Here is a 27,899-nt window from a genome sequence, read left to right as displayed (position 1 = left end):
TAGAGAAAAATTGCAATTAGGTTTTTCCTCAAAATCGTGCAATCCTCCTATTTGAGACCCATAAAATATGTTAGTTTTTGCCAGAATACCATTGCTAGCAAACTTTGGTGACTTTTTGAGTATGTTTAAACCCTCAAATGTTTGCCACAACAACAAAATTGATAAGGTCATCTTATATTCAGAGTAGGGTTGCCTGATATAGTGGATATACAAAACAAACGTTTGAAATTTGGGCCGACGATAGCCTTTTATATCATCTTTATATCGTGAGTCCCGCAAATTTGACAGCAACAAACAAAGGAACACGTCCTATAACTCGATGCCAAATAAACTATGTTTCTTACAGGTATCATCCCGACAGGGCGATAAATAGCTAAACATGCTTTACTGCACATCGATACAATAAATAATTAGTAACAGCAAGGTAGCGCTCCTGAATGTAAACAAGTGGGTGGAGCTATAAAAATATCGATTGCAAGGAAACAAAGTACAAGAGCTGTATAGTGGATACTACAGTCACTATGTTTCCATGGACTAAATTAGTCTGATTTCTCAAATAGCGGTGTGCTTATTTCATTTTAGCACAGATAACTGAATTCCTTTCCCGGTTGACCTATGATGTCACACTTGCCATCTGCTGATCCTTGCAACTTGTTTTAACTGATGTCCGCTGTAATTTTGGCACAGATCACAAATATTACGTCTGTAATGGCTATGCTAATGTTAAATAGCAAACAAGAAAGTATCTTAGATTGCGCAACGAAGATGACTCTACTACTAAGGATGTATCGGGGCGGATGCAGGTCCGATGCAAAGAAAGACCGGCGGAATAGTTTTTTCGAAGGAATTTTCGCTCAAAGAATCATTGAAACATTATTTTTAATGTCTCGGAGTTCACTCAAAAGGCTCTTTGGATTGATGGAAGGAGTTTTAAATCTAAAGGACGAGACCGTTTGTGACCCGGGCTGATTAAGTTTGCTATTGTTCTGGACTATCTTGCCAGTTGTGCGGAAAAATAATCAGTTTGGAGTGCACAAATGCAGCTTCGTATTTTGTCCGGGAGTCCGAATTTTGCCGGCATTTTACATTTCCTAAGCTACCGTCTTAAATAAATCTGTGTTTCTTTTTTTCTGCCATCGATGCCCTTCAAAATGTTCTGTTCGTTTAATTTGTGAATCAATTAAACAGTCTCCTCTTCATTACAATTGTTGCTGTTTTTATTGAATGGTACCTGCTTCCGAGTTGTATCGATACGAAGGGTCCCCTGCGGTGGCACACACCCAATCGAGATATCTGGTTTCCAATCGCATAATCCAGGTGTGTAAGTATGACTTTTCAAAAACGGAACACATTGAGATTAATGTATTTCCAAAGGTTGTAGGAGGCTTGTTTAGAGCTGAACTACTTGAGAAATCAGACTAATTTAGTGCATGGACACGTACTGAATGATACCGGTGCTCAACTATTGGTATTGGGACAACCCTGTGGTATATTGCAGAGCTGGGCAAATTAGGCCCGGGGCATGCGGCCCATTAATTTGTCAATGTGGCCCCCCGGACATTCCCAAATACTTTTTTTTAGATCTTAAGATGGAAACTGTAGCCGCCATTATGATGTTTTTAATCTTGGAACTATACAAAGTATTTCAATGGTTGAAATCTGCGCTTTTGCATGATATACTAGTTACTATGATAATCTAAGTCACAGCAGCTCAGACGAGGCACCAAGCAGTGTGGGTGGGGTGCGTTTCCACAGAGTGTTTCCAGAGCGGCCAGTCTGAAATGCGGGTGCCAGGGACAGACGTGGAAGAAGTTTTTTACAACAAAGTTCTAAAGCTTAGAGATATATCAGATATATCACATTGTAGGCAACGTTCCCTCTAAGGCGCGCACCTGCACAATTGCGCACTGCTCAAGCGTCCTCTGCGCACAGCAAACATATGCCGCGCACCAAATCAAATCCCATCTGAATTCTAAACAAAATAAATACATTTATTCTGTGTAATTTTGCAATGCAACTCTGAGTGACAGTGACAACAAGCGGCCCTAACGATGTTCATCAACACCGTTCAATTATTGTAACGTCTATCGAGATGCTTCGAGGACAGGAATTATATCGATCACTTTATTGAGCAAAACTGTTTATATTCGGCCATAACCACACCAAAAACATGAGTAAAAAACTTCTATCTCGAAAAACTAGTCATTTTCTGCCGTACAAACCAGGCCAAAATCATCTGTCACCAACACGCATACCACTAAGCCACTGGTGCGTTTATGGCCACACAAAAAGTCAGACAACTCAAACACCACACAAAGTTACACTATGACTCCTCAGTCCTACGTGTGCTTATTCTACTGTCATTTATTATTAATGTTAATTTATTTATATTAATCATGGAATGCTGTTACTAGAGAAAGTTGCAGGAAAGCACACTTCATCCTATGCTTACATTTCATTGTGCAACATGAGAATGTTTAAGGGCAACTAAATGTGATCACTGAAAGGGGTACAAATGATTTCCAAAGCAGAACCCCCACCCAGACATATTGTACAATACTAATCCATAGCTTGCGAAAAACAAGATGTCTTTTATTTTCATTACAAGTGGGCCAAATCACTAATATTACAAAATAATCTCATGAAAATGACTCCTCTCATTTGAGTGTTATTATAAAAGATTGGTTTGAGACAGGTGTGCTGCTGGTATTGCCACGTGTGATGTTGCTCACATGTGCTCCACTGAATGCTCAGGGAGTTTTTGTGTTTGCTCAGACATATGAACAATTAGAGGGAACATTGATTGTAGGTGTTTTGTTTTTTTTACCCTTTGCGTTCATATTTCGCTGTGTTTGTTGCATTCTTGTTGCGTTTCGCCTGATTGCAAAATATGTCGATCGAGAGGGTGTGTGACGTTCATACGTTGTCAATATTCAGTGTTTTATCGTTCAGAGTTAATATTGCAAATCCCACATTCTTTATTTTCATGTACATTCTGGGTGTCTCATTCAGTAAAAAAAATTTTAAAAGTCTGTAATAACGTTTTTAGCATTCAATCACACATTATTGTGAGTTTTTGTGTTAGTTATCCTGAAAATAGATATACCGGCCCAGACACACATTTTTTTCTCTAAATTTGGCCCCCAGACTTAAAATAATTGCCTTGGTATATAGGCCACTGTAAAATGAACAACAAAATGGCATGTGTGTCCTAGAGCATACTCTAATTTTTTTTTTTGGCACCATACACTTGGACAATAATTTCTAAAGTTTTGAACTGAACTTGTGAGCCGCCAAAGTTACACCACAAAAAAGAAGTAGCAAAAACAACATAACTAATGACAGCTTTGTGGATTTAAAGGCCAGTTCCAAACACTTCCCTGCCAAGTCGCAGGCACAGCTTGCGATAGCGATGCTTTAATATCTTTTAAATGCCATTTTTAGCAGCGTGGCGACACACATTCACTACACAGTAAAGCTGGGAGAGATCTGGACAGGAGAAAAAAAAAAAAAAAAAGGAGATAGAGTCCTGAAAAGCTGCTGACCTAATGGTTTGGAAAAACAAATAAACAGTCATGCAGTGAGGAGGAGGCATAAAAATGAATGAATTCCTCGCAGGGGTCACTTTATGTCTCTTGTGTTTGTGTGTGTGTCAGTTAATGAACCCTCCAGAGTTGAAGCAGAAGGCCCAACACTCTTTTTACAAGATCATTTTACAGCATGCAGTCAATCTCCACCAAAGCCATCAGTGTGTATAAAAGCATATGTGCACCCATGAGATTTTGCAAGCTTGATTTATAACTGTGTGTGTGTGTGCGTCACAGATGCCGCCTTATGGTTTTACTGTGTGCTTCCGAAGCCAAATATATTTATAAAAAGAAAGAATAAAGTACAATGGCAGAGACAAGCCGCACAAGTAATACGATTAACTGCTGACCTCAGGACACCCGAAAACCACGGCGGGGATCTGTCGCGGGTTACGAAGACGCATTTAAAAGCTAGCTCGCATCGCCCGAGTGAGAAGGAGTATGATGATGAAAAGGCTTCCCGCCACGCAGGCTAAAGAGGAAAATGTGTTTTGTCACAATAATGGTGTGTTCCATTTACCTCGGAAGTTGGAAGCCGGAGCTGGGAATGACGTCACGGCCGAGCTATGAGCGTTCCACTTACGAAGTGGGGGCCAAATCCACGAAGGCTGTTCTTGTGCTTGCCTTCTCTGAATATAAACAACTTATGGGAAAATATGCACTTTTTTTTTAAACACGGCGGATGAAGAGGGAACCAAGACGCTATTGCTATGAAAAATGTTTAGTTTACACTAGGGCTGGGCGATATGGACGAAAAAGTATATCTCGATATATTTTTACTTAATCTCGATATTCGATATATACCTCGATATATTTTCCGGTGAAAGTATACTGTGGAGATTGCATATATTTTTAAGAGTTCTTTCTTTATTCATAGTCATGTTTAAAGCAGATAATATTTTCCCATGTGTACACTTTGTGCTTGTATCTTATGTCCGCAAGTAAACTCTTGTGCTTTACCTTGAAGGCGTTGGAATGTGTATTGGGAGTATGATGTACTCCCTTTTTACCTTATCTGTTTAGAACAATAAGGCTGTATTCCTTTCTGGTGCGGGAGGGGGGGCTGTCTTCGTACCAAATAAGCTGTCTCTTTCCTTTGATTTTTAGACCGCTTCTAGATGCCGCTATTAACGCACTGTAAGACTGGTCTCCTAAAGCTTTAGTAAAACTTGATAATAGGGATGTCCGATAATGGCTTTTTGCCGATATCCGATATTGTCCAACTCTTTAATTACCGATATCAACCGATACCGATATCAACCGATATATACAGTCGTGGAATTAACACATTATTATGCCTAATTTGGACAACCAGGTATGGTGAAGATAAGGTACTTTAAAAAAAAATTAATACAATAAAATAAGATAAATAAATTAAAAACATTTTCTTGAATAAAAAAGAAAGTAAAACAATATAAAAACAGTTAAATAGAAACTAGTAATTAATGAAAATGTGTAAAATTAACTGTTAAAGGTTAGTACTATTAGTGGACCAGCAGCACGCACAATCATGTGTGCTTACGGACTGTATCCCTTGCAGACTGTATTGATATATATTGATATATAATGTAGGAACCAGAATATTAATAACAGAAAGAAACAATCCTTTAGTGTAATGAGTGTGAATGAGTGTAAATGGGTGAGGGAGGTTTTTTGGGCTGGTGCACTAATTGTAAGTGTATCTTGGGTTTTTATGTTGATTTAATAAAAATAAAAATAAAAATAAAAAATAAAATAAAAAAAACGATACCGATATTAAAAAAAACGATACCGATCATTTCCGATATTACATTTTAACGCATTTATCGGCCGATGATATCGGCAGGCCGATATTATCGGACATGTCTACTTGATAATATTCCTTTTCTGTCTTGATGGTCCTTCTTACGCAACATATATGTAATCCGAAAGAATTTGGGATTGACCAGTGACTTTTATTCCCTGAGAGGAAGACTGGTCTGACGCAACAATTCATAAAAAGATTTTTGAGCGAGATTCACTGAAATTGAACTGACTGACAACTGTACTGTAAACAGTCAAGTGGCACTTTTATTAACCCAGTTAGTCAAGATGGGTATTAACAGCACAGAAAATAAACAGTTTAAGTAGCACAGAATGACATAACATAAATAAAACAGAAACATATTCTTTCTATGTAAAATAAATAACATCCATCCATCCATTTTCTACCGCTTGTCCCTTTTGAGGTCGCTGGAGCCTATCTCAGCTGCATTCGGGCGGTAGGCGGGGTACACCCTGGACAAGTCGCCACCTTATCGCAGGGCCAACACAGATAGACAGACAACATTCACACTCACATTCACACACTAGGGCCAATTTAGTGTTGCCAATCAACCTATCTTCAGGTGCATGTCTTTGGAGGTGGGAGGAAGCCGGAGTACCCGGAGGGAACCCACGCAGTCACGGGGAGAACATGCAAACTCCACACAGAAAGATCCCGAGCCCGGGATTGAACTCAGGACTACGCAGGACCTTCGTATTGTGAGGCAGATGCACTAACCCCTCCACCGTGCTGCCGATATATCTTACAAACTCGATATATATGGCTCAGCCCTAGTTTACACTACAGTAACGTTACCATATATAAACGTTCATCCAGCCATCGTATATGGCTGATTTACTGCGACAAAAACTGATCACAAGTGCTAATGACGGATACTGTAGAAGATTATATTACTGTTTGCATTCTGAGCAGCCATCTTTGAAGACATCTTAGGGGTGGTGGGAATGTTCCGACTTTCTGAGTAGGAAATCTGACCTCGACGGGCCTTCAAGTTGAAATTCCGACTAGAAACTTTCCAGGGATCTGAGCCGAGGATGACGCTGTGGCTTGTGCAGCCCTTTGAGACACTTGTGATTAAGGGCTATGAAAATAAACTTTGATTGATGATTGATTGATTGAGTCCAAGTACAAATGGAATGCACCACAAGTTATGAAAAAGTAATGCCCTTCTCGTCTGTGATCTAACCATAGTCGCCATGTTTGGAGTTCAACTGAAATTACAGTAGCCTCAAAAGCCTTCAGGGATCACTAACTGGTGTACCGCGGTCCGAGTCTGGAACCAGATGTCGTCCCTTACAAACCTGGACCTATGGTCAATGAATTATTGAAGTATTTGAAGTTTTGACACAGTGTTTTCTATATGCTTTTATAGAGTTTACGGTACTTTATGGATCAGAAAATACACTGACCAAAAGCTTGCGAGTTAAACCGACCAACATGATACTGCTCAGCCAATCAAATCTGTGCTTTCAGGCAGAAAACATGGCGACTCTAAACGCAGAGACAGACGAGAGAGAAGCGAGTGACACGGAAGACCGAGTAATATCCACAGAAATTAGAAGGGGAAAGGATGAGACTTAAACACAGAGGGAGGACAGAGTTAAGTGAGCGTTAGAAGGGAAAACAACCTGTTACTTCTGCTCTCCCTCGCCCTGATCACTGACCATGGTGGACGGGACAGTGACGTAAGACAACTGAATAATAAATACAAACATGATGCTCTGTAAGTACACAGCATAAACACTGCTTCCAAGCCAGAATGTATGAATTCATTTTTGTTCATTATTTGCTCTGGAAGCAACTAGTTTGTTTCATATTCAGCGATAAAAAAAGAACAATAACATTCTCATTGCCATTGTTTATTTTGTAATAAACACCTTTCATTCTTTAAGAAAGTGAACTTAAAGGTCATGTTATAACTCGTGTCTTTGGCCCTGTTTACACTGCACACCAAATCTCTTTTTTTTTGCCCTCAAATTGGATTTTTTTATGCCAGTCTACACACTCCAAAGTGATTCAAATCTGATCTTTTGGCATCAGATTCAGGCCACATCTGGAGGTAGTCCTGAATCTAATTAGAATCTGATATTTTCAAATGTGACTTCAGTCTAAACGCAAGGCGACCTGAATGCGACCTGTATGTGACTTTTTCGTCAGCTTTAGGCGAGTTACGTCACTCGTTTGCGCGGGGAAAGACGCAGTCGCCAGTGGAAGTGGATACTTCATCACAACATCCGATTTCGGTGAGCAAAGTCTATTTAAGACGACCGAATTTTCGGTGCATCACTTGTCAATAGTGCACAAAAAATATGCTATATGTAATATATAAGAATATATATTTTTATTCTGAAGAAATAGCGATTGTTGAAGAACCGGAATTGACGCTTTGGAGCATTTGCTTACGTGCGAGTTGAAAAATAAAGCTCATGTACTGTAGATCCACACTCCTCTACTTAACAGCCTTTAAAAGATTAGAAACCTTCCAAATATATTACACTATATACATTCAATCATACATTATATTACTTTTAAGTACTTTTCATGTAAAAAAAACATTAATTTTTAAGGTGTTGCGACTTTTATTTTATTTTGTAGTCGTAGCGACTTCCTCCCAGTCAACTTTCTTTGTTTTCCCTTTATCGATGTGCACATGCATGTGACGGCGAGGCCACATTGGGGCCAAATTGGGGCCTCTGCGCGTTTACACTGGAGTCTGATAAAAATCCCATTTTACATGCAATGTCAACAATCAGCTGGAAAAAAATCACATTTAAAAATAATCTGATTTAAGTCACTTTGGCCTGCAGTGTAAACATCGACTTTTGACTGTCATGTTTGCAGTAGAATCCATAGAACAACTGAACCCTCCTGTTGCATAAAGGATCTATGACTCGTGTTTATACATTCCTAAAACAGGCAGAGTAGTCCGGTCATATAGAGGATCTTAGTAGGGGTGTCCCAAAACAACTAGTTCACTTCCGATACGATACAGATGTTGGAGCCTTGAGTCTTGGTAGAAATATTAATTTGATATCAGTACAAATCGTAGTACATAATTGTATTATTTTGTAGTGTGGAATGTAGGGCTGGGCGATATATCGAGTTTGTAAGATATATCGATATATTTTTAAACGATATGAATTAAGAACATATCGTAATATCGATATAATTTATTTCACGTTAAAATTACCAAATGCCGCTTATTTTATTGTGTTCCTTGTTCTCCCCCGCTGCCCCTCCATGGGCTTGTACGTATAAGAACATCCCTGATTGGTTGGTTGTTTTTCATGATGAGTCGCGATTGGTTAGGGACAGGCCAATCAGAGGCAAGATAGGGCGGGTCATCGAACCAGGAAGGGAAATCACAAAGTGCCTGCCTGCAAATTTTTTTTTTTTTTATCTGAGTTTGATACATTTGGTATTATTTGCACAGCTATGTTATTTATTTTACGTAGAAATAATCTTTTTCTATTTTATTTATGTTATGTAATTCTGTACTACTTTAACAGTTTCTTTTCTGCACTGTTAATACCCATCTTGAATAACTGGGCTAATAAAAGTGTTTACAGTACAGTTGTCAATCAATTCAATTTTGAATATAGATAGATAGATAGATAGATAGATAGATAGATAGATAGATAGAACTTTATTGATTCCTTCAGAAGAGTTCCCTCAGGAAAATTACAATTCCAGCAGCAGTGTACAGAATTCAATCAATCAATCAATCAATCAATGTTTATTTATATAGCCCTAAATCACAAGTGTCTCAAAGGGCTGCACAAGCCACAACGACATCTGCGGTACAGAGCCCACATAAGGGCAAGGAAAAACTCACCCCAGTGGGATGTCGATGTGCATGACTGAGAAACCTTGGAGAGGACCGCATATGTGGGTAACCCCCCTCTAGGGGAGACCGAAAGCAATGGATGTCGAGTGGGTCTGACATAATATTGTGAAAGTCCAGTCCATAGTGGATCCAACATATTAGTGAGAGTCCAGTCCATAGTGGATCTAACATAATAGTGAGAGTCCAGTCCATAGTGGGGCCAGCAGGAAACCATCCCGAGCGGAGACGGGTCAGCAGCGCAGAGATGTCCCCAACCGATGCACAATTGAGATCGAATTTAAAAAGTAAATAATAAATAATGGGGGTATATGTTATTGTTTTGCATCCCCTGTCATCCTAGTACCCACCCTCTCCCCAGAGAGGAGTTGTACAGTCTGATGGCGTGTGGGACAAAGGAGTTTTTGAGTCTATTAGTCCTGCACTTGGGATGAAGCAGTCTAGCACTGAACATAGTTCAGTGCTAGACTGCTTTCGTTCAGTAGTATGAACACAGTTCATACTACTGTCACTACTGTTCATACTACTGTCACTACTCAACTGCCAAATAACTGTAGACACCTTAATATGTGTTGCTTCCCTATACTGTATATACTTTTATACTATTTGATCTCGCACTGGTATTGTATTTGACTACTATACTTCTACTTGTACTGATACCTCTACCATAACTACTGTAACTTATTGTGCAACTTAACATAACTCTTAACAGTAGCTCCCTAGAATTCCTTCTAAGTCTATAACAAGATCTGATAGCTCAGTTACAGCTCTTGTTATTACCAAATCTGTGTTATATGTGTTTTATGTTGCACGATTGTACCAAGAAAAATTCCTAGTTTGTGAACCCGTTCTCAAATAATGGCACTAAAACGATTCTGATTCTGATACTGAACTTATTGTCTTGTAATTAATGTACATCAGAGCTATTAATTAAAAAAAAAAAAATTGTATTTAGTGTATTAGATTCTGTAACTAGTGTTTGGATTCCACTGTACGCAATATCTGAAGAGCATGGAAAAAAGCATTTCACTGTGGTGTACTCTGCATGTCACGAATAAAACTTGAAAACTTGAACAGGCTCCTCTGGCTACTGATAACGGTATGCAGAGGGTGACTGGCATCATACATGATGCTCAGTAGTTTTTCCACAGTCCTCTTCTCTGCCACCGTCACCAGTGAGTCCAGTTTTATTCCGCCTGATCAGTTTCTCCAGTATGGAGCTGTCCTTCTTAGATGTACTGTCCCCCTTTATATGTATCTTTATATGTATACTTTCACCGAAAAATATATCGAGAGATATACACTATATTGCCAGAAGTATTTGGCCACCTGCCTTGACTCACATATGAACTTGAAGTGCCATCCCATTCTAACCCATAGGGTTCAATATGATGTCGGTTCACCTTTTGCAGCTATTACAGCTTCAACTCTTCTGGGAAGGCTGTCCACAAGGTTGCGTAGTGCGTTTTTTAGGAATTTTCGACCATTCTTCCAAAAGCGCATTGGTGAGGTCACACACTGATGTTGGTCGAGAAGGCCTGGCTCTCAGTCTCAATTCTAATTCATCCCAAAGGTGTTCTATCGGGTTCAGGTCAGGACTCTGTACAGGCCAGTCAAGTTCATCCACACCAGACTCTGTCATCCATGTCTTTATGGACCTTGCTTTGTGCACTGGTGCACAGTCATGTTGGAAGAGGAAGGGGCCCGCTCCAAACTGTTCCCACAAGGTTGAGAGCATGGAATTGTCCAAAATGTTTTGGTATCCTGGAGCATTCAAAGTTCCTTTCACTGGAACTAAACCTCTTCCCTGAGTGAAAAACAACCCCACACCATAATTCCTCCTCCACCAAATTTCAGGTGCACTACCTCATACACACCCTGCCCATAAACTGAACTCTCACTACAAACTGCCATACCCACAACCCCAAACCGTGTGGCTGTATGAACTCTGAATGCGCATATGGACTGCGATCAGTCTCATATGACTTTTAAGAACTTTTGATACTACCTGTTATGAATTATCTGAACCCTTGCTGTTTTTTTCTTTTGTTTTGAATGGCCATTCCTATCAATGTCTGTCCACTATTTGTTGCACTGTACATATTTAAATAACACCAGTATAATTTAAAGCATTTAATTGTGTCTGTCCTACTCTCTCCGAGTCGTAATCTAGACTTCTGATTAGCCCAAATATTGAGAACGTCTACTATAATAGCTAACGTACCTGTTACACATTGCTTTGTGCACTGGTGCACAGTCATGTTGGAAGAGGAAGGGGCCCACTCCAAACTGTTCCCACAAGGTCGGGAGCATGGAATTGTCCAAAATGTTTTGGTATCCTGGATCATTCAAAGTTCCTTTCACTGGAACTAAACCTCTTCCCTGAGTGAAAAACAACCCCACACCATAATTCCTCCTCCACCAAATTTCACACTTGGCACAATGCAGTCCGAAATGTACCGTTCTCCTGGCAACCTCCAAACCTAGACTCGTCCATCAGAAATGTCACGACTGGATTTGTTGCACAGGTGGCGTCCTATGACAGTTTCACAGTGGAAATCACTGAGCTCGAGAGCGGCTCATTCTTTCACAAATGTTTGTAGAAACGGTCTCTATGCCTAAGTGCTTGATTTATACACCTGTGGCTGGGCCAAGTGATTTATTTATTTATTTACATTTATTGATTAGGAGACCTGATTCTGATCATTTGGATGGGTGGCCAAATACTTTTGTCGATATAGTGTATATCGAATATCGAGTTTAAGTAAAAAATATATCGAGATATACTTTTTCGTCCATATCGCCCAGCCCTAGTGGAATGGTAGAAAATGCTTGAATTAATGTAATTATTTAGATATCACTAACCTTATGACAGAGGTGTATGTTTTTTTTAAATGATTTGTTTTTGGCGACACAGTGATCGTAATAATTAATTAAATTAAGCACATTAGAGTGAAATAGCACATACAATCTTAATAGAAAATTAAAAACTAATTATGAGATTAAAGCTGTGGTTTTCTAATGCCTACCATTTTTTACCTGACCGGTGATGCAAATTATTTGTAAATATCTCCCATTTGCATATTATGAACATTGCTGTTTTCACTGGCTCACCTGCAAAAGGTGGTATTTATGAGAGGAGAAGTGTCTGCAGAAGGTGGTAATAACAAGGAGGCAGAGAGATCATCTAATGATGGAAACCACTGATGCACACCAAGATTCTAAATTAGTGGCCAGTCCCTTCACTAAAATTGTATTGACTTGACCTTTCTGTTCGCTTTATGCATATTTTGCTAAATAATAGGAGATAGGCAACAATCATGTGCAAGAATAAATATCTATTACTGTTTATTTAGTTACCTGCTGTTGCTTCTGCGCATGCGTCCGAGGGGCACCGATTTGGGCTAATTTGTCAGCGTCGTTAAACTTCATGAACTCACCCAGTCGCTGTTCAAAAACGTTGAATTCCTTCTCTGTGACTCGACTCCTTCACTTCGGCAAAACATCCCCTCGAGCTTGAAGACTGATACAACTTCGAACCCAAGAAACGCCACACATTTCTTGATCATTTCAAGCACTTAAACTTCAAATGACGGACACTTCCGTGTGTGAGGGCGGGACTTGCGTTATTTAAACCAATCAGAGGCCTGAATTTCCTGAAAATCATGTGGTCCCCTAAAGAAAGACACCACTTTGATTGACACATCAATGAGCGAATAGCTAACAACATCGATGACTAAAGACACATTGAAGTGAACTTTTTGTGGAAATAGGGTAATATAATGAGCTTTTAAATGACAAAAATTAATTTGAATTCAATTATGATAAGAAATCAGTTTTAGTCTATTTGTATTCTGCTTGTGTATCGTCCCCACTAAGCTGTGTGTCACCCACTTTCCCTTTAATGATGTTGTTTGGCTCCAATAATTTCCACCACCAAGCCCACCCCCGCGGCTTTATTAAATCTCCAGAATGAGACAGTTGATAAGTAACACTGTTAATTGTTGCCGTGGAGACGATGGCTATTTCATCTGCAGTGCAGATCCAATTGTAATGGCTCTATTAAAATTCTGTCGCCCGACTACGCCGGCCCGTGTTTCATTGTAACTGCATTACGAGTGCGAGAGTATCGCACAGGCACACTTTCAATTTACTGCGATATCTTTCCTTCTGCTTGTTATTAAATTAAAAGTGACAGCCGCACGATACAGATGGAGGAAGGGGGTCCGCGTCCCGCGGGGTAATTAGCGGGTGAAATAAAGACGATTGTCTGGAACACGAGAACACTGCGTCAAAGATTTTTACGAAATACAATACATGGCAGTATAAGAAGATTGTGGAGGGACGAGGCGCTATCAGGTGACTCGCAGTTGCAGACATGACACATCGTCAGGTGTAATGGATTGAGGAATTAGGATTCCTTAAGTAGAGGCCACGCATGCCGGATTGATATGTTGGGAAGGACTGCAGCGGTCCGAATGGGGAATAGAAAACCACCTATTTAATGTCTTTCATCTGCTGATTAGCCAGGCACACAATGGATCCCACTTCTGACACCATATGTCAATGGTTTATCTCAGAAGTCATGACCGGGGTCCCAATTAGATTTTTTTATTCTCTAATTTAATTTTAAAATAATTTACTTAACTATTTAAAGGGGCTGTTTGTGAGCTTCCGTGCCTTCTTAAGCCAGTTCAAACCTGTGTTCTAGGCCAGAACGTAGCTACCTGTTCCCGTACAGTAAGCCGACTTGTATCAAGCTCTATGCTCTCTCTCTCTCTCTCTGTGTTTTCTCCCCCTCCGTGTTCATTTGTCTCGTGTTCCCTTGTCGTCTTCCAGCAGCCTTTCTCCATTTCCGCATCATGAGCTGTGTGTCTCGTCTCCCCGTATTCCCTCTGGTTCCCTGGCTGTGGCTTGGACCCGGACTTTGACGCCTAGCCCCTGCCCTTGACCTCACGCCTGCCCACAGACCTTCGAGCCTGCCTTGCCCCCTCTGGGACTTCCGCACCTCGCTCAACACTACCAGTAACACTCATCAGATAATCGTGACACATTGTCACACACTCACACACCCACACACATTTGGATTCGTTTCACACTCCATTCTATTGTAATATAAAAATAAACATAGAGCTAAATGACGTCCCTGCTGTCTGTGCCGTCTTCTTCATAACAGTTTGTAACATTTACACAGATGCCCATAGGGCGGCAACTTTTCAATATAATTTACACAGTATATCCCGCCCTCTCACGGCTTCTCGTACGTAATGACGTACGTACGTAACACATGCAAGCGCATTAGCTTTAGGTGTTGTTAGCTTATAATAGCAATTTGGATAGCTAGCGTTAGCTGTCATTGCGTGTATATTTTATCACAACAACAACATAACTGCAAATTGTTCCTTGCTTCTTTTGGACTGCTTTTGTACGTGTGCAAGCGCTCCCTGCATGTGCGTGTTGATGAGACAAGGTGAGTGACCGCCCTAAACACCAGTCATTTTATCGGGCTGGTAAATTTTTTTATTATATAAACTTTGTAATTTGGAAAAATATAGACAATTGTCAGACAAATGTGTTCTGTTAAACCACTAATGTTAACGTAAGATAGACTGTGGTGTTTTATTTTATGCTTTGAAAAATGTTACTGTGAGGAACTTGCAAAGAGTACCTTTGAATTCGTAATGATATATATATATATATATATATATATATATATATATATATATATATATATATATATTTGTTTTAATTAAAACTTATTGGGCAAACAAAGGATCCCTCTTCTGACACCCTTTTTCATTGGTCTTCCTTTATTTCATAATTAAATTTAGTCATGTATTGACTTTTAGTGTAATTTGTAATGCTTTTTTCCTTTATAAAACTGTATTTTCTTATTTTAATTATTCTTATATCATTTATTTTTGTGGGTTTGAAAACTTGTCAATAGCCCACAATGTAAATATATAATCTAGTATTTATAAATAGTATAATAAAATAATAAATATATTTTTTGATTTACAATACTGTAATATTTATTATTAAAATGTCATAATATTTATCATTATATATATATATATATATATATATATATATATATATATATATATATATATATATATTATATGTATTATCTATATTTCTTATTTTCATTTCATGATCATTTGACATGTATTTGTCTCATTATTATTATTATTATTATTATTATCTATGTTGGCTTATTATGAAAGCAAAGGTAATTTTAGTGTAATTTGTGAAAAAAAAAAGATTGTTCTTGCAAAATTGTATTGATACAATTAGTAGATAAATGCCCTCCTCAGAAGGATGGTAACACATATTGTATATATACACTATTTCACACAATATATATATATATATATATATATATATATATATATATATATATATATATATATATACATACATATATATATATATATATATATATATATATATATATATATACATACATACACACACACAACACCAATACATTCATTCCTTGGCGGAGGTAATAATAGTACATGTAAAAAAAAAATTTAAAAATCAAAAAAAAATCTGATATGGCCTAATGCTAATAGTTAGAATCCATGCCAAAACCACAGTCACAATTATGTTTCTGTTTCATAATTAAATGTCATATTAATTTACCTTATAATAAATGATAAATGGGTTATACTTGTATAGCGCTTTTCTACCTTCAAGGTACTCAAAGCGCTTTGACAGTATTTCCACATTCACCCATTCACACACACATTCACACACTAATGGCGGGAGCTGCCATGCAAGGCAGCTAACCAGCAGCCATCAGGAGCAAGGGGTGAAGTGTTTTGCCCAATGACACAACGGGCATGACTAGAATGGTAGAAGGTGGGGATTGAACCCCAGTAACCAGCAACCCTCCGATTGCTGGCACGGCCACTCTACCAACTTCGCCACGCCGTCCCACCTTATCAGTTTAATTTGCAATTATATTTTATTTGAAACATACATATTTTCTTGTTTTGTATTCTTCTTCTATTTTCTATTCTTGAAAACCTGTAAACATCCCAAAATGTAAATATGTTATGTAATATTTATAAATGTTATAATTTAATATTTATTACTTTAATTTATAATACTTTATTAAAAATGACATCTATTTAAAAAAATAATTTCATTCTTGAATACATCTCCTTGGCGACGGGCACATGCATGTCTGTGAGAGTGTAGCAGAAACCAGCTAGCCTCGAGACTGGTGCTGGCGATCTGCAAGATTTTTAGCAAGATATTTTTAGCTCAGTCGTCAGCACGCTGGCCTCTCACACCTGCGACCTTGGTTCTCAACCCGCTCGGAACAGTAGGAAAAAAACCACGCAGCAGAGAGAGAGAGAAAGAGAGAGAGAGTACACAATCGCTACTCGAAGCTGAGCTGTCTGTGGTTGACAGCCACGAACACCAAAATCAGGGCCCCCTGATTGAGTGGGGGTGGGGGCCCCTGGTAAACATGTGCATTAAGGCTGCCCCTCCAACAATGTGTGAATGTGGACTGAATGAATGATGGGTTCTCAGTTATCACTAAACCTAATCTATTATTATTAAAAATATATATATATTATAACCAGAATCAGAAGTCAGAACCAGGGTCAAAAATACATTTTTAATTTCATAATTTAATTTTATAACAATTCAACTTCATTAGTTACATTTTTCATTATACATTTTAATTTAAAAATCTTTTTATTTTTATTTTGCATTTCTCTATATTTTATTCTTGTGGGTTCGAACACCTGTAAACATCCCACAATGTATATTTCATGTATTACTTATAGGGATGTCCGATAATGGCTTTTTTGCCGATATCCGATATTCCGTTATTGTCCAACTATTAATTACCGATACTGATATATACAGTCGTGGAATTAACACATTATTATGCCTAATTTGGACAACCAGGTATGGTGAAGATAAGGTCCTTTTTAAAAAAATTAATAGAATAAAATAAGATAAATAAATTAAAAACATTTTCTTGAATAAAAAAAGAAAGTATAAAAACAGTTACATAGAAACTAGTAATTAATGAAAATGAGTAAAATTAACTGTTAAAGGTTAGTACTATTAGTGGACCAGCAGCACGCACAATTATGTGTGCTTACGGACTGTATCCCTTGCAGACAGTATTGATATATATTGATATATAATGTAGGAACCAGAATATTAATAACAGAAAGAAACAACCCTTTTGTGTGAATGAGTGTAAATGGGGGAGGGAGGTTTTTTGGGTTGGTGCACTAATTGTTAGTGTATGTTGTGTTTTTTATGTTGATTTAATTAAAAAAAAAAATAATGAAATACATTTTTTTTTTAAACGATACAGATAATAAAAAAACGATACCGATAATTTCCGATATTACATTTTAACGCATTTATCGGCCGATAATATCGTCAGGCCGATATTATCGGACATCTCTAATTACTTATAAATGTTATATTATTTTTCTTCATTTATTATAATATGGGTCATTTATTTGTAGTGTTTACATTTGAATAAAGCTAATAACTAGCTCGGTAGGCCTGCAACTGTTGACCCCCCCCCCCCCCCCCCCCCCCAGCTCATAGCTCAGCGTCCATCTTTAGTGTCCCTAATACGTGATGTACAGAACAAATGGAAAAAGAGCGACGAGAGATTAAAAGCTCAGAAGAGCGAGCAGAGACCGGACATTGTTTACACGAGACTCCAGGACGCAGAGGAAGCGAGATGTGATGGAGCGAGGCGGATCTTTATTTACACAGTAGGATTTATGGCGTCCTGCGGGCGCGCTGTGTGGCACGGGAGGCACGGGAAGCCACATCATTTCAAGCTCGAGTGCCTGCTGTGCCATCAAGTGTTCAGACCCATAAAAAAAAGTAGACTGCAGAATACCAACAAGATCCCCATGACCTTTTTTTGGTCTTAAAGACTCCTCCAACTGGAGTGTTGCCGTGCAGACAAACATCTTGAAACTGCACCTTCGTAAATATGGACATATTCAACGCCGGGCTGCTGTGCCTTTAAAAAGCAATGGAATCCACAGGGGTCTTTGAACAAATCACAAGGCGAGCGATGGGCTGTCACACGCAGGCCGCTAGCAGTGAAGTGCGCCATGTTCCTGCATTCCAGTCCACTATCTGGCGCACGCTGACAGGTTGGCACTTGGGATGCAGCCAGGTCAAACAAAATCGCAAAAAGAACCTTGCGTCTGAATTGGAATTCTCATTTTGAAATTCAAGGCGACAGGTTTTAGGAGGAGGGGTTGGAATGGATTCAAATATGCAGGATTTTGCCTGTCAATCGCAAATATGAATTGAAAAATCCCGATATGCTGCTCCACTCCGGTCCTGTAGGTGGCGGTAAAGCAATGTAAAAAAGACACACACGCCCCCCCATATGCTGGATCTGGTAGGTCACCGCCAGTAACAATTCTCCACCAAGTTTTATGGACATTAGTTGTGTGTAATTCTAATAACCCAATCAGAAAACTGCACTCCAAACACGAACAATACTGGAGGTCAATTTGCTGGATTTGGAGGGTCACTGCCCCATGTGGCCCAATGCACGCAGACTGTAACAGTGAAACCCCCCCAAAGTTATGTCGTTTTTAAAAAACCTAATACGGTGGGACTTCGATTCACCAAACCTACAAGCTAGTCAGATTACTTCTAGACCTCCACCCCAGATCCCACCTCACTCCTACCCTGGCTCAGGGTGGAGGACAGATTAAAACAACTTGCACTGAGCCTAGTCTATAAAATCCGCTACACCTCCCTGATACCTAACTACATGTCAAACTACTTCCTTAACGTAAATAACCGCCATAACCACAACACCAGGGGGAGCTCCACTAACCACGTTAAACCCAGATTCCGATCTAACAAAGGTTTTAACTCATTCTCTTTCTATGCCACATCAATGTGGAATGCACTCCCAACAGGTATAAAAGAAAGGGCATCTCTATCCTCCTTCAAAAACACCCTTCCTTCCTCATCATACCTCTTCGGATTGTAAATAATCAAATGTAAACAATCAAATGTAGTCACTTTTTCTTATAATTTCTGATCTCTCTCTCTGTGTCCAATACTTGCTGTACATATGTACCAAGTCAGACCTACACTGTTCAAATGTCAATTTCTCTGATGATGCAATTGTTGATGACTGAAGTGTTGATACCAACCCCCCTTCCATATCCCACACCCCGGATTGTAAATAATGTAAATAATTAAATTTATATACTGTGATGATTATCTTGTGTGATGACTGTATTATGAAAATAGTATATACCTGTATCATGAAACAATTTAAGTGGACCCCGACTTGAACAAGTTGAAAAACTTATCCGGGTGTTACCATTTAGTGGTCAATTGTACAGAATATGTACTTCACTGTGCAATCTACTAATAAAAGTTTCAATCAATCAATCAAAAACCCTCTTTTTGTGAACTTTTCGAACTATCTGTGTAGGAAAAAAATGGTAAATGGTAAATGGATTATACTTGTATAGCGCTTTTCTACCTTCGAGGTACTCAAAGCGCTTTGGCACCATTTCCACATTCACCCCTTCACACACACATTACACACACTGATGACGGGAGCTGCCATGCAAGGCCCTAACCACGACCTATCAGGAGCAAGGGTGAAGTGTCTTGCTCAAGGACACAACGGACGTGACGAGGCTGGTAGAAGGTGAGGATTGAACCAGGAACCCTCAGGTTGCTGGCACTTTATTCATTAATTTTGTGTTTGCTCATATTCAATAAATTGACAAAGCAGGCTTCGTACCACAACTTTTTAATTGTGATGAGAGCTGACTTTCTGGTAAAAGATGCCAAAGCGGACTTATTCAGCGACATCTCTTCCAAGAACACACACACACGCACACACACACACACGCACACACACGCACACACACACACACACGCACACACACGCACACACACGCACACACACACACACACCAGGGTCATGTATAAAGAGAGTACGGCCAACTCGGTTTCAGGCGATCTCTTCAAAAGGCACTCACGTGACTATGACTACTACCAACTTTGAGGTAATGTTATATGTTTTTCGACGGGTAAAAGTGTACCGTATTTTCCGGACCTTAGGGCGCACCGGATTATAAGGCGCACAGCGGACAAATGGTCTATTTTTGATCTTTTTTCATTTATAAGGCGCACCGGATTATAGGTCACATTAAAGGAGTCATATTATTATTATTTTTTCTATATGTAAAACACTTCCTTGTGGTCTACATAACATGTAATGGTGGTTCTTTGGTCAAAATGTTGCATAGATTATGTTTTACAGATCATCTTCAAGCCGCTTTCTGACAGTCGCTTCTGGATGCTTCTTATTTACGTGGCTCACCTTCGACAGCGTCTTCTCCCCGTCATCTTTGTTGTAGCGGTGTAGCGTGCAAGGACAGGAGTGGAAGAAGTGTCAAAAGATGGCGCTAACTGTTTTAATGACATTCAGACTTTACTTAAATCAATAACGAAGCAGCATCTCCTCATCCGGAAACCACACCGGAAATGTGTCCCGTGAAAAAACGTCAAAGTTCCTTGGCTGTCACTTCCGTTGTGTTCGTCGCGTTTTTTGTGGCTTAGCGTTGTGTTGAGGCTTTATATTATTGTGGTGTGGAGTTTGTATTCGTTGGGGCTTTTGCAATAGTCCTGTAGCAGAAAGTTGTTGTGATGTTGCTTTGTTGTGGCTTTTGCAATAGTATCGATAAAATCGATGTATTGCCTTTTACAAACCCCAAAACCAGTGAAGTTGGCACGTTGTGTAAATGGTAAATTTTTATTTCAACCTATAATAGATTGCAAAAACAAGATACTTAACAAGAAAACGTTATCTTTTGCAAATATTAGCTCAATTGGTTTTTGATGCTTGCAACATGTTTCAAAAAAGCTGGCACAAGTGGCAAAAAAGACTGAGAAAGTTGAGGAATGCTGATCAAACACTTATTTGGAACACCCCACAGGTGAACAGGCTAATTGGGAACAAGTGGGTGCCATGATTGGGTATAAAAGCAGCTTCCATGAAATGCTCAGTCATTCACCAACAAGGATGGGGCGAGGGTGACCACTTTGTGAACAAATGTGTGAGTAAATTGTCGAATAGTTTAAGAACAACATTTCTCAACGAGCTATTGCAAGGAATTTAGGGATTTCACCATCTACCGTCCGTAATATCATCAAAAGGTTCAGAGAATCTGGGGAAATCACTGCACGTAAGCGATGATATTACGGACCTTCGTGCCTCAGGCGGTAGTGCATCAAAAAGCGACAGTGTGTAAAGGATATCACCACATGGGCTCAGGAACACTTCAGAAAACCACTGTCAGTAACTACAGTTGGTCGCTACATCTGTAAGTGCAAGTTAAAACTCTACTATGCAAAACGAAACCCAGAAACACCCAGAAACGCTCCGGCTTCGCTGGGCCTGAGCTCATCTAAGATGGACTGATGCAAAGTGGAAAAGTGTTCTGTGGTCTGACGAGTCCACATTCAAATTGTTTTTGGAAACCAAAGAGGAAAAGAACCATCTGGATTGTTATAGGCGCAAAGTTCAAAAGCCAGCATCTGTGATGGTATGGGTGTGTATTAGTGCCCAATGCATGGTAACTTACACATCTGTGAAGGCATCATTAGGGTTAAGGTAACCCTAACCCAGGTTTTAGAGCAACATATGTTGCCATCCAAGCAACGTTGTCATGGACGCCCCTGCTTATTTCAGCAAGACAATGCCAAGCCACGTGTTACAATAGCGTGGCTCAAAAGTAAAAGAGTGCGGGTACTACACTGGCCTGCCTGTAGTCCAGAACTGTCTCCCATTGAAAATGTGTGGCACATTATCAAGCCTAAAATACGACAACAGAGAACCCGGACTGTTGAACAACTTAAGCTGTATATCAAGCAAGAATGGGACAGAATTCCACCTGAAAAGCTTAAAAAATTGTTCTCCTCAGTTCCCAAACGTTTACGGAGTGTTGTTAAAAGGAAAGGCCATGTATATTGGGGCGGTATAGCTCGGTTGGTAGAGCAGCCGTGCCAGCAACTTGAGAGTTGCAGGTTCGATCCCCGCTTCCGCCATCCTAGTCACTGCCGTTGTGTCCTTGGGCAAGACACTTTACCCACCTGCTCCCAGTGCCACCCACACTGGTTTAAATGTAATTTAGATATTGGGCTTCACAATGTAAAGCACTTTGAGTCACTTGAGAAAAAGCGCTATATAAAATGTAATTCACTTCACTTCACTAACACAGTGGTAAAAATGCCCCTGTGCCAACTTTTTTGCAACGTGTTGCTGCCATTAAATTCAAAGTTAATGATTATTTGCAAAAAAAAAATTGTTTCTTAATTTGAACATTAAATATCTTGTCTTTGCAGTCTATTCAATTGAATATTGTCGTGACGGGGGGTCGCAGCTTGCTGACGAGATTTGTTCTCCCGGGATGCAATCGGACTATATCGGACAAGGTTTGAAGGTAGGAACATTTTTAATTGTTCGCTATCAATAGGTACAAAAAAAAAGGGCGCACAAGGCGAAAGCACAACTTAGCGTATGATACAAAAACTAACACATAGGCAAAAACTATGGACATGAAACAAACCTTACTTGGCAGAGCATGAATCTACAGAGCAAATACAGAGTAATGTCGCCAGGACGACTAACTGGCAACACAGGCTTAAATAATAGTCTCTGATTAAAGCAGGTGCGTGATCCGAACACATGAGGCAGGTGAAACTAATGAGTCGTCATGGAAACTAAAACAAACAAGGGTGCACAAAGACAGGAACTATTGGAGTCCAAAACTAACAGAACATAACTAAACAAAACTGATCACTGATCATGACAAATATAAGTTGAAAAGGATTTGCAAATCATTGTATTCTGTTTTTATTTACGAATTACAACGTGCCAACTTCACTGGTTTTGGGTTTTGTACAACAATATTAGATCGATGACTATATTCCGGAAGGCCAACTTGCAGGGCACATATCGAAGTAGTTGAATCTTAGGTATATAAATCGATGATTAATCGTTGCACTCGTAATATACACTGGGTTCCAATGCAAGTGGGCTGCAACAAGCAAATATAGGGACAAATAGTCTGTTTTTTGCGTAATCACGTCTGAACAAAATAGCAAAAAGCTCGCCAAAAGAGAGTCTGAAGCCAGGAAGTCCGCTGCCTGTTTACACCGGCTGAAACAATTTGGCAATGGGTTGAAAGGGTCCAAAATGAGGAACAATAACCGGTTTAAGGTCTGATCTTGCTGAAGGACGGCCAACAGACGGTCCATGAGAAGGTCACGGAATAATAGCCGCCAATGCTCTAATGCAATCTCACAACCTGCGCGTCCTCACGTCCCGTCTGTCCACCTCCAAATAAAAACACGCAACCATGGCGGCCGCGCATCAAGGGCGCCGCTTCAACCGTCTGAAAGTCAATTCAAGAGGAAGAGGATGTGATCGCGGTATTAAAAAAACAAAACATACTTGGCAGCCAAGTGGCCCCATGTGTGGACTCCATCACGGCCTGGACATGCCACCCCTGGGATGGTACGCTGACACGGTTTGAGTTCTTGGCTCGTCGTGAGAAGACGCGGATTAACGCCAACGCCTGAGGGTGAGCAGTGAGGGGTGGAGGGGGGGTCGCTCTGCGTGAGGTCGAGCTGAGCAAAAAGACGCTCGGTCGACCTTGAAGCAACTCGGAGCGTCTGATAGAGACGACCAATCGCAGCTCGCCTAATTCCCAACCTTGTAATGCGCCGTCATCTTGTTACATAACTTCCACTCATTTGTCCTGTTTTGCTTGTTAATTTGCAGCGGGCGCAAAGGCTTGCATGCCGAATTAGCGCCAACGCTCCCAGATTAATTCCTGACGGGTTTGAGGACTGCAGATTGGAGGAGAAAGGAGTCCATTAAGAGGGGGAGGCTAAAAATCGACAAAAAGACGATGGAGTACGGTTCCCGCCCTAAAATGCCCATGTAGTAAAGCCTACTGTCAATACTACTAGATGAGTTCCAGTTAATAGGCAGCAGTAAAAGTGTGCACTGGGGTGGTTTGGCAGGATCTAATTCAATCTAATTCATAATGCATTCAGTTTCAGCTACGCAAATATTTGCATTCCTCAGCCTCCGAGCAGGAGCATCATTTATTGAAAGAGCAGGATTTGATTTTTCCTATCGAGCGGCAAGAAACGTCATCTCAGAGCATGAAAAGTCGCCGAGTCGGTACAAGCCACGTGGAGTTTAACCTAAGGAGCTGCAGTCTCGTCTTGGCGTCATCGTCCCAAGCTCCGCCGATTGAGCAATTTTGTAAAAATGACACACATTCAATAATCAGCGGGTATGAAGTGCGAAGGACAATTAGGGTTGTAATGCGACAACAACATTGTAATGTTACCATAGAGGTGAAACTACGAAAATTACATAATTTTTTGTTATATTTTGATTGGAAAGCAAACACGTTCCAAAAATGAGAGATTTTATTCCCAGAGGTTTACGACTTTGTCTCTACAAATACGACTTTTACGTGGAGATTTCCAGTACTGTTTATTCTATTGCACGCCGAACTGAAAAGTCCAAAAGCTACAAAAAAATAAAGCAGTAACATTCGGACCAAGTGTTGTATTTTCTAGGAGCAAACAAAATCGTAATTGTAGGAGGGGAAAAACAGTCAAATATTTCTAAAAATATCATCGTATTGTTGCAGAAGAAAAAAAAATTATGATCCAAAGTGTTTTTTGTTTGTAGGTCAATAAAGAAATAAAATAAAATAAAAACTCTTCGGTAAAAAAAAGTCATATTTTTACGAAACAAAAGATGAAAGCTTACAATAATTAATATGTATTGTTACAAAAATATGTAGTATTATTACGACAAAGTTGTAAACCTAGTAAAAAAAAATGTTCCAATGAAAATGAAGCCAAAATCTTAAAATAATTAAGTCGGATTTTTAAGAAAAAAAAAGTTCCAATAGTACTGCAAAATCTTAAAAAAATACATTCCAACGGAGGGACAAAAAAAGTTAAAGTACCACTGATAGTCACACACACACTAGGTGTGGTGAAATTACCCTCTGCATTTGACCCGTCCACTTGTTCCACCCCCTGGGAGGTGAGGGGAGCAGTGAGCAGCAGCGGTGGCCACGCTCTGGAATCATTTTTGGTGATTTAACCCCCAATTCCAACCCTTGATGCAGAGTGCCAAGCAGGGAGGTAACGGGGCCCATTTTTATAGTATTTGGTATGACTCGGCCGGGGTTTGAACTCACGGCCTACCGATCTCAGGGCGGACACTCTAACCACAAGGCCACTGAGCAGATTAAAAGAAGATAAAAACTAAGAAAAAAAGATGCATTTTCAAGGAAAATTACAAAAAAATGTTAATGTTTTGATTGGAAGGCAAACACGTTCCAAAAATGAAGATTTTACTCCCAGAGGTTTACGACTTTGTCTCAACAAATACGACTTTTACATGTAGATGCTCATTTACTTTAGAAAAGAGAAGTTTGTGATATTTCTATTGTTGCCTTATTTGTATTTGACTTTATTAAATGTTTGAGTAGAATTTTATTAAACATAGCAGTTTTATTTTCAGGAATATAGAAATGTATCAAAGCTGGTATCTATTATATGGAGGAATGTGGCTAATCATAGAACTGGCACCCGATGTTATTAAAAAAGTATTGATTTTCAATCAAAAATCGTTTTAAATCGAGAATTCACAGAAGAACCAGAAATGAAAAGTCTAAAAGCTACAAAAAAATAAAGCAGTAACATTCGGACCAAATGTTGTATTTTCTAGGGGCAAACAAAATCATAATATTTCCAAAAATATTATCGTATTGTTGCAGAAAAAAAACATAATTATGATTTGGGGGGAGATGTGGCCTGCGCGCTTGCAGGAGCAAAGATCACCGCCGCTGTCCATGGTGCTGAGGACGAGCACCATCGGGCAGCATGTGCTGACGGCAAGACACAGCTGGCAGGTGATTAGATTTCACAGGTGGTACGTGTTAATCTAATCACCTGTTGTCTTTAACAGTGAGCGGCCGGGTGCAGGAGGGAGAGGAAGTTTGGAGAGAGACTGGAAAGTCCTGGAGAAAGCGTAGCATTTGATGGTTGTGTTGAAAAACATTAAATCTGTTGTCAACTCTGTAAGCTTGGTTACTTTGACGTGCATATCCGTGGAACCGCAAGACAGCGACTTCTACAATGACCCAAAGCTGTTTTTGTTGGTCGGTCAATTAAAAAAATACAATTTAAAAACTCTCCGGTGAACAAAGTCATATTTTTACGAAACAAAAGATGGAAGCTTACAAGAATTAATATGTATTGTTACAAAAATATGTAGTAATATTACGACAAAGTTGCAAACCTAGTACATTATTTTTTTTTTCAATTAAAGTAAAGCAAAATCTTAAGAGAATTAAGTCAGATTTTTAAGAAAAAAAAGTTCCAATAGTACTGCAAAATCTTAAAAACTTGCATTCCAACACAGGGACAAAAAAAGAAAAATACAGACAATAAATAAAGTTAAAGTACCACTGATAGTCACACACACACACTAGGTGTGGTGAAATTACCCTCTGCATTTGACCCATCCCCTTGCTCCACCCCCAAGGAGGTGAGGAGAGCAGTGAGCAGCAACGGTGGCCACGCTCGAGAATCCTTTTGGTGATTTAACCCCAGTGACGTGCGGTGAGGTTGATGGCTGGTGAGGCACTGACTTCATCACAGTCAGATTTACAAACATATGAACCCTAAAGAGTATCTTATTCACCATTTGATTGGCAGCAGTTAACGGGTTATGTTTAAAAGCTCATACCAGCATTCTTCCCTGCTTGGCACTCAGCATCAAGGGTTGGAATTGGGGGTTAAATCACCAAAAATGATTCCCGGGTGCGGCACCGCTGCTGCCCACTGCTCCCTCTCCTCCCAGGGGGTGAACAAGGGGATGGGTCAAATGCAGAGGACAAATTTCACCACACCCTGTGTATGTGTGACAATCATTGGTACTTTAACTTAACTTTAACCTTACACATACAAACTGTAGCACACAAAAAAGCACATTTAATAAAAAAACGTTATTATGGTCTTACCTTTACTTATAAATGCGCCACTGTTGTGCTCCCTGATGGGAGTGTTATATCAACTAAAGCCCTCACTTCAACTTTCCACGTGCAAGATTGAATCTATTTAAAAAAGTGTAACCGAGGGTTTATAAATGTCGCCTATACTGTATGAAACTACAAAATAACAAACACGGAGGCTCCAGTTTACACGAGGACCACTTTATTTACCTTCTTTCAAAAACTTCCGCTCCACTCCAACGTGTCAAAATTCCGCTCTTAGCGCCTTCAAAATAAGAGCTCAAGGCATATACTGTATAACAGCGCATAACAGGAACTTAACATCACAAAGAGGAAAGCCCATGAAAATAGGTTACAAAAGTTATTTAATAAGAAGCCAAAAAGTGCAAAAACAATAATGTTTGTGTTGGAGGAGTTGTGAATTAGGTACACCTGCAGTCTGCAGTTGTACCTAATGTTGTGGCCCTGCAGTCATTCACAACTTCTTCAACACGAACATTATTGTTTTTGCACTTTTTGGCTTCTTATGAAATAACTTTTTAAAATAGATT

General features: G+C 39.5%; 1 protein-coding gene across 2 annotated transcripts in view; it reads right to left on the bottom strand.

Moving 5' to 3' along the window:
- sgcd (sarcoglycan, delta (dystrophin-associated glycoprotein)) overlaps positions 1 to 27,899 on the bottom strand; it is a 547,116-nt gene that overhangs the window by 432,820 nt on the left and 86,397 nt on the right. The window contains exon 1 of one of the 2 annotated variants that reach the window (XM_061962678.2): positions 12,676 to 12,828. The exons of the other annotated variant lie outside the window; for it this stretch is intronic. Within the exon in view, the coding sequence (XP_061818662.1) occupies positions 12,676 to 12,804 (129 nt within the window). The 5' untranslated portion in view covers positions 12,805 to 12,828. Of the gene's footprint in view, positions 1 to 12,675; positions 12,829 to 27,899 lie in introns of those variants that run through there. 2 annotated transcript variants of the gene reach the window in all.

Source organism: Nerophis lumbriciformis, linkage group LG09, assembly GCF_033978685.3.
Source record: "Nerophis lumbriciformis linkage group LG09, RoL_Nlum_v2.1, whole genome shotgun sequence".
NCBI lineage: Eukaryota > Metazoa > Chordata > Actinopteri > Syngnathiformes > Syngnathidae > Nerophis > Nerophis lumbriciformis.
Note: the sequence above shows the minus strand (reverse complement) of the source record. Positions and strands in the feature narration are given on the sequence as shown.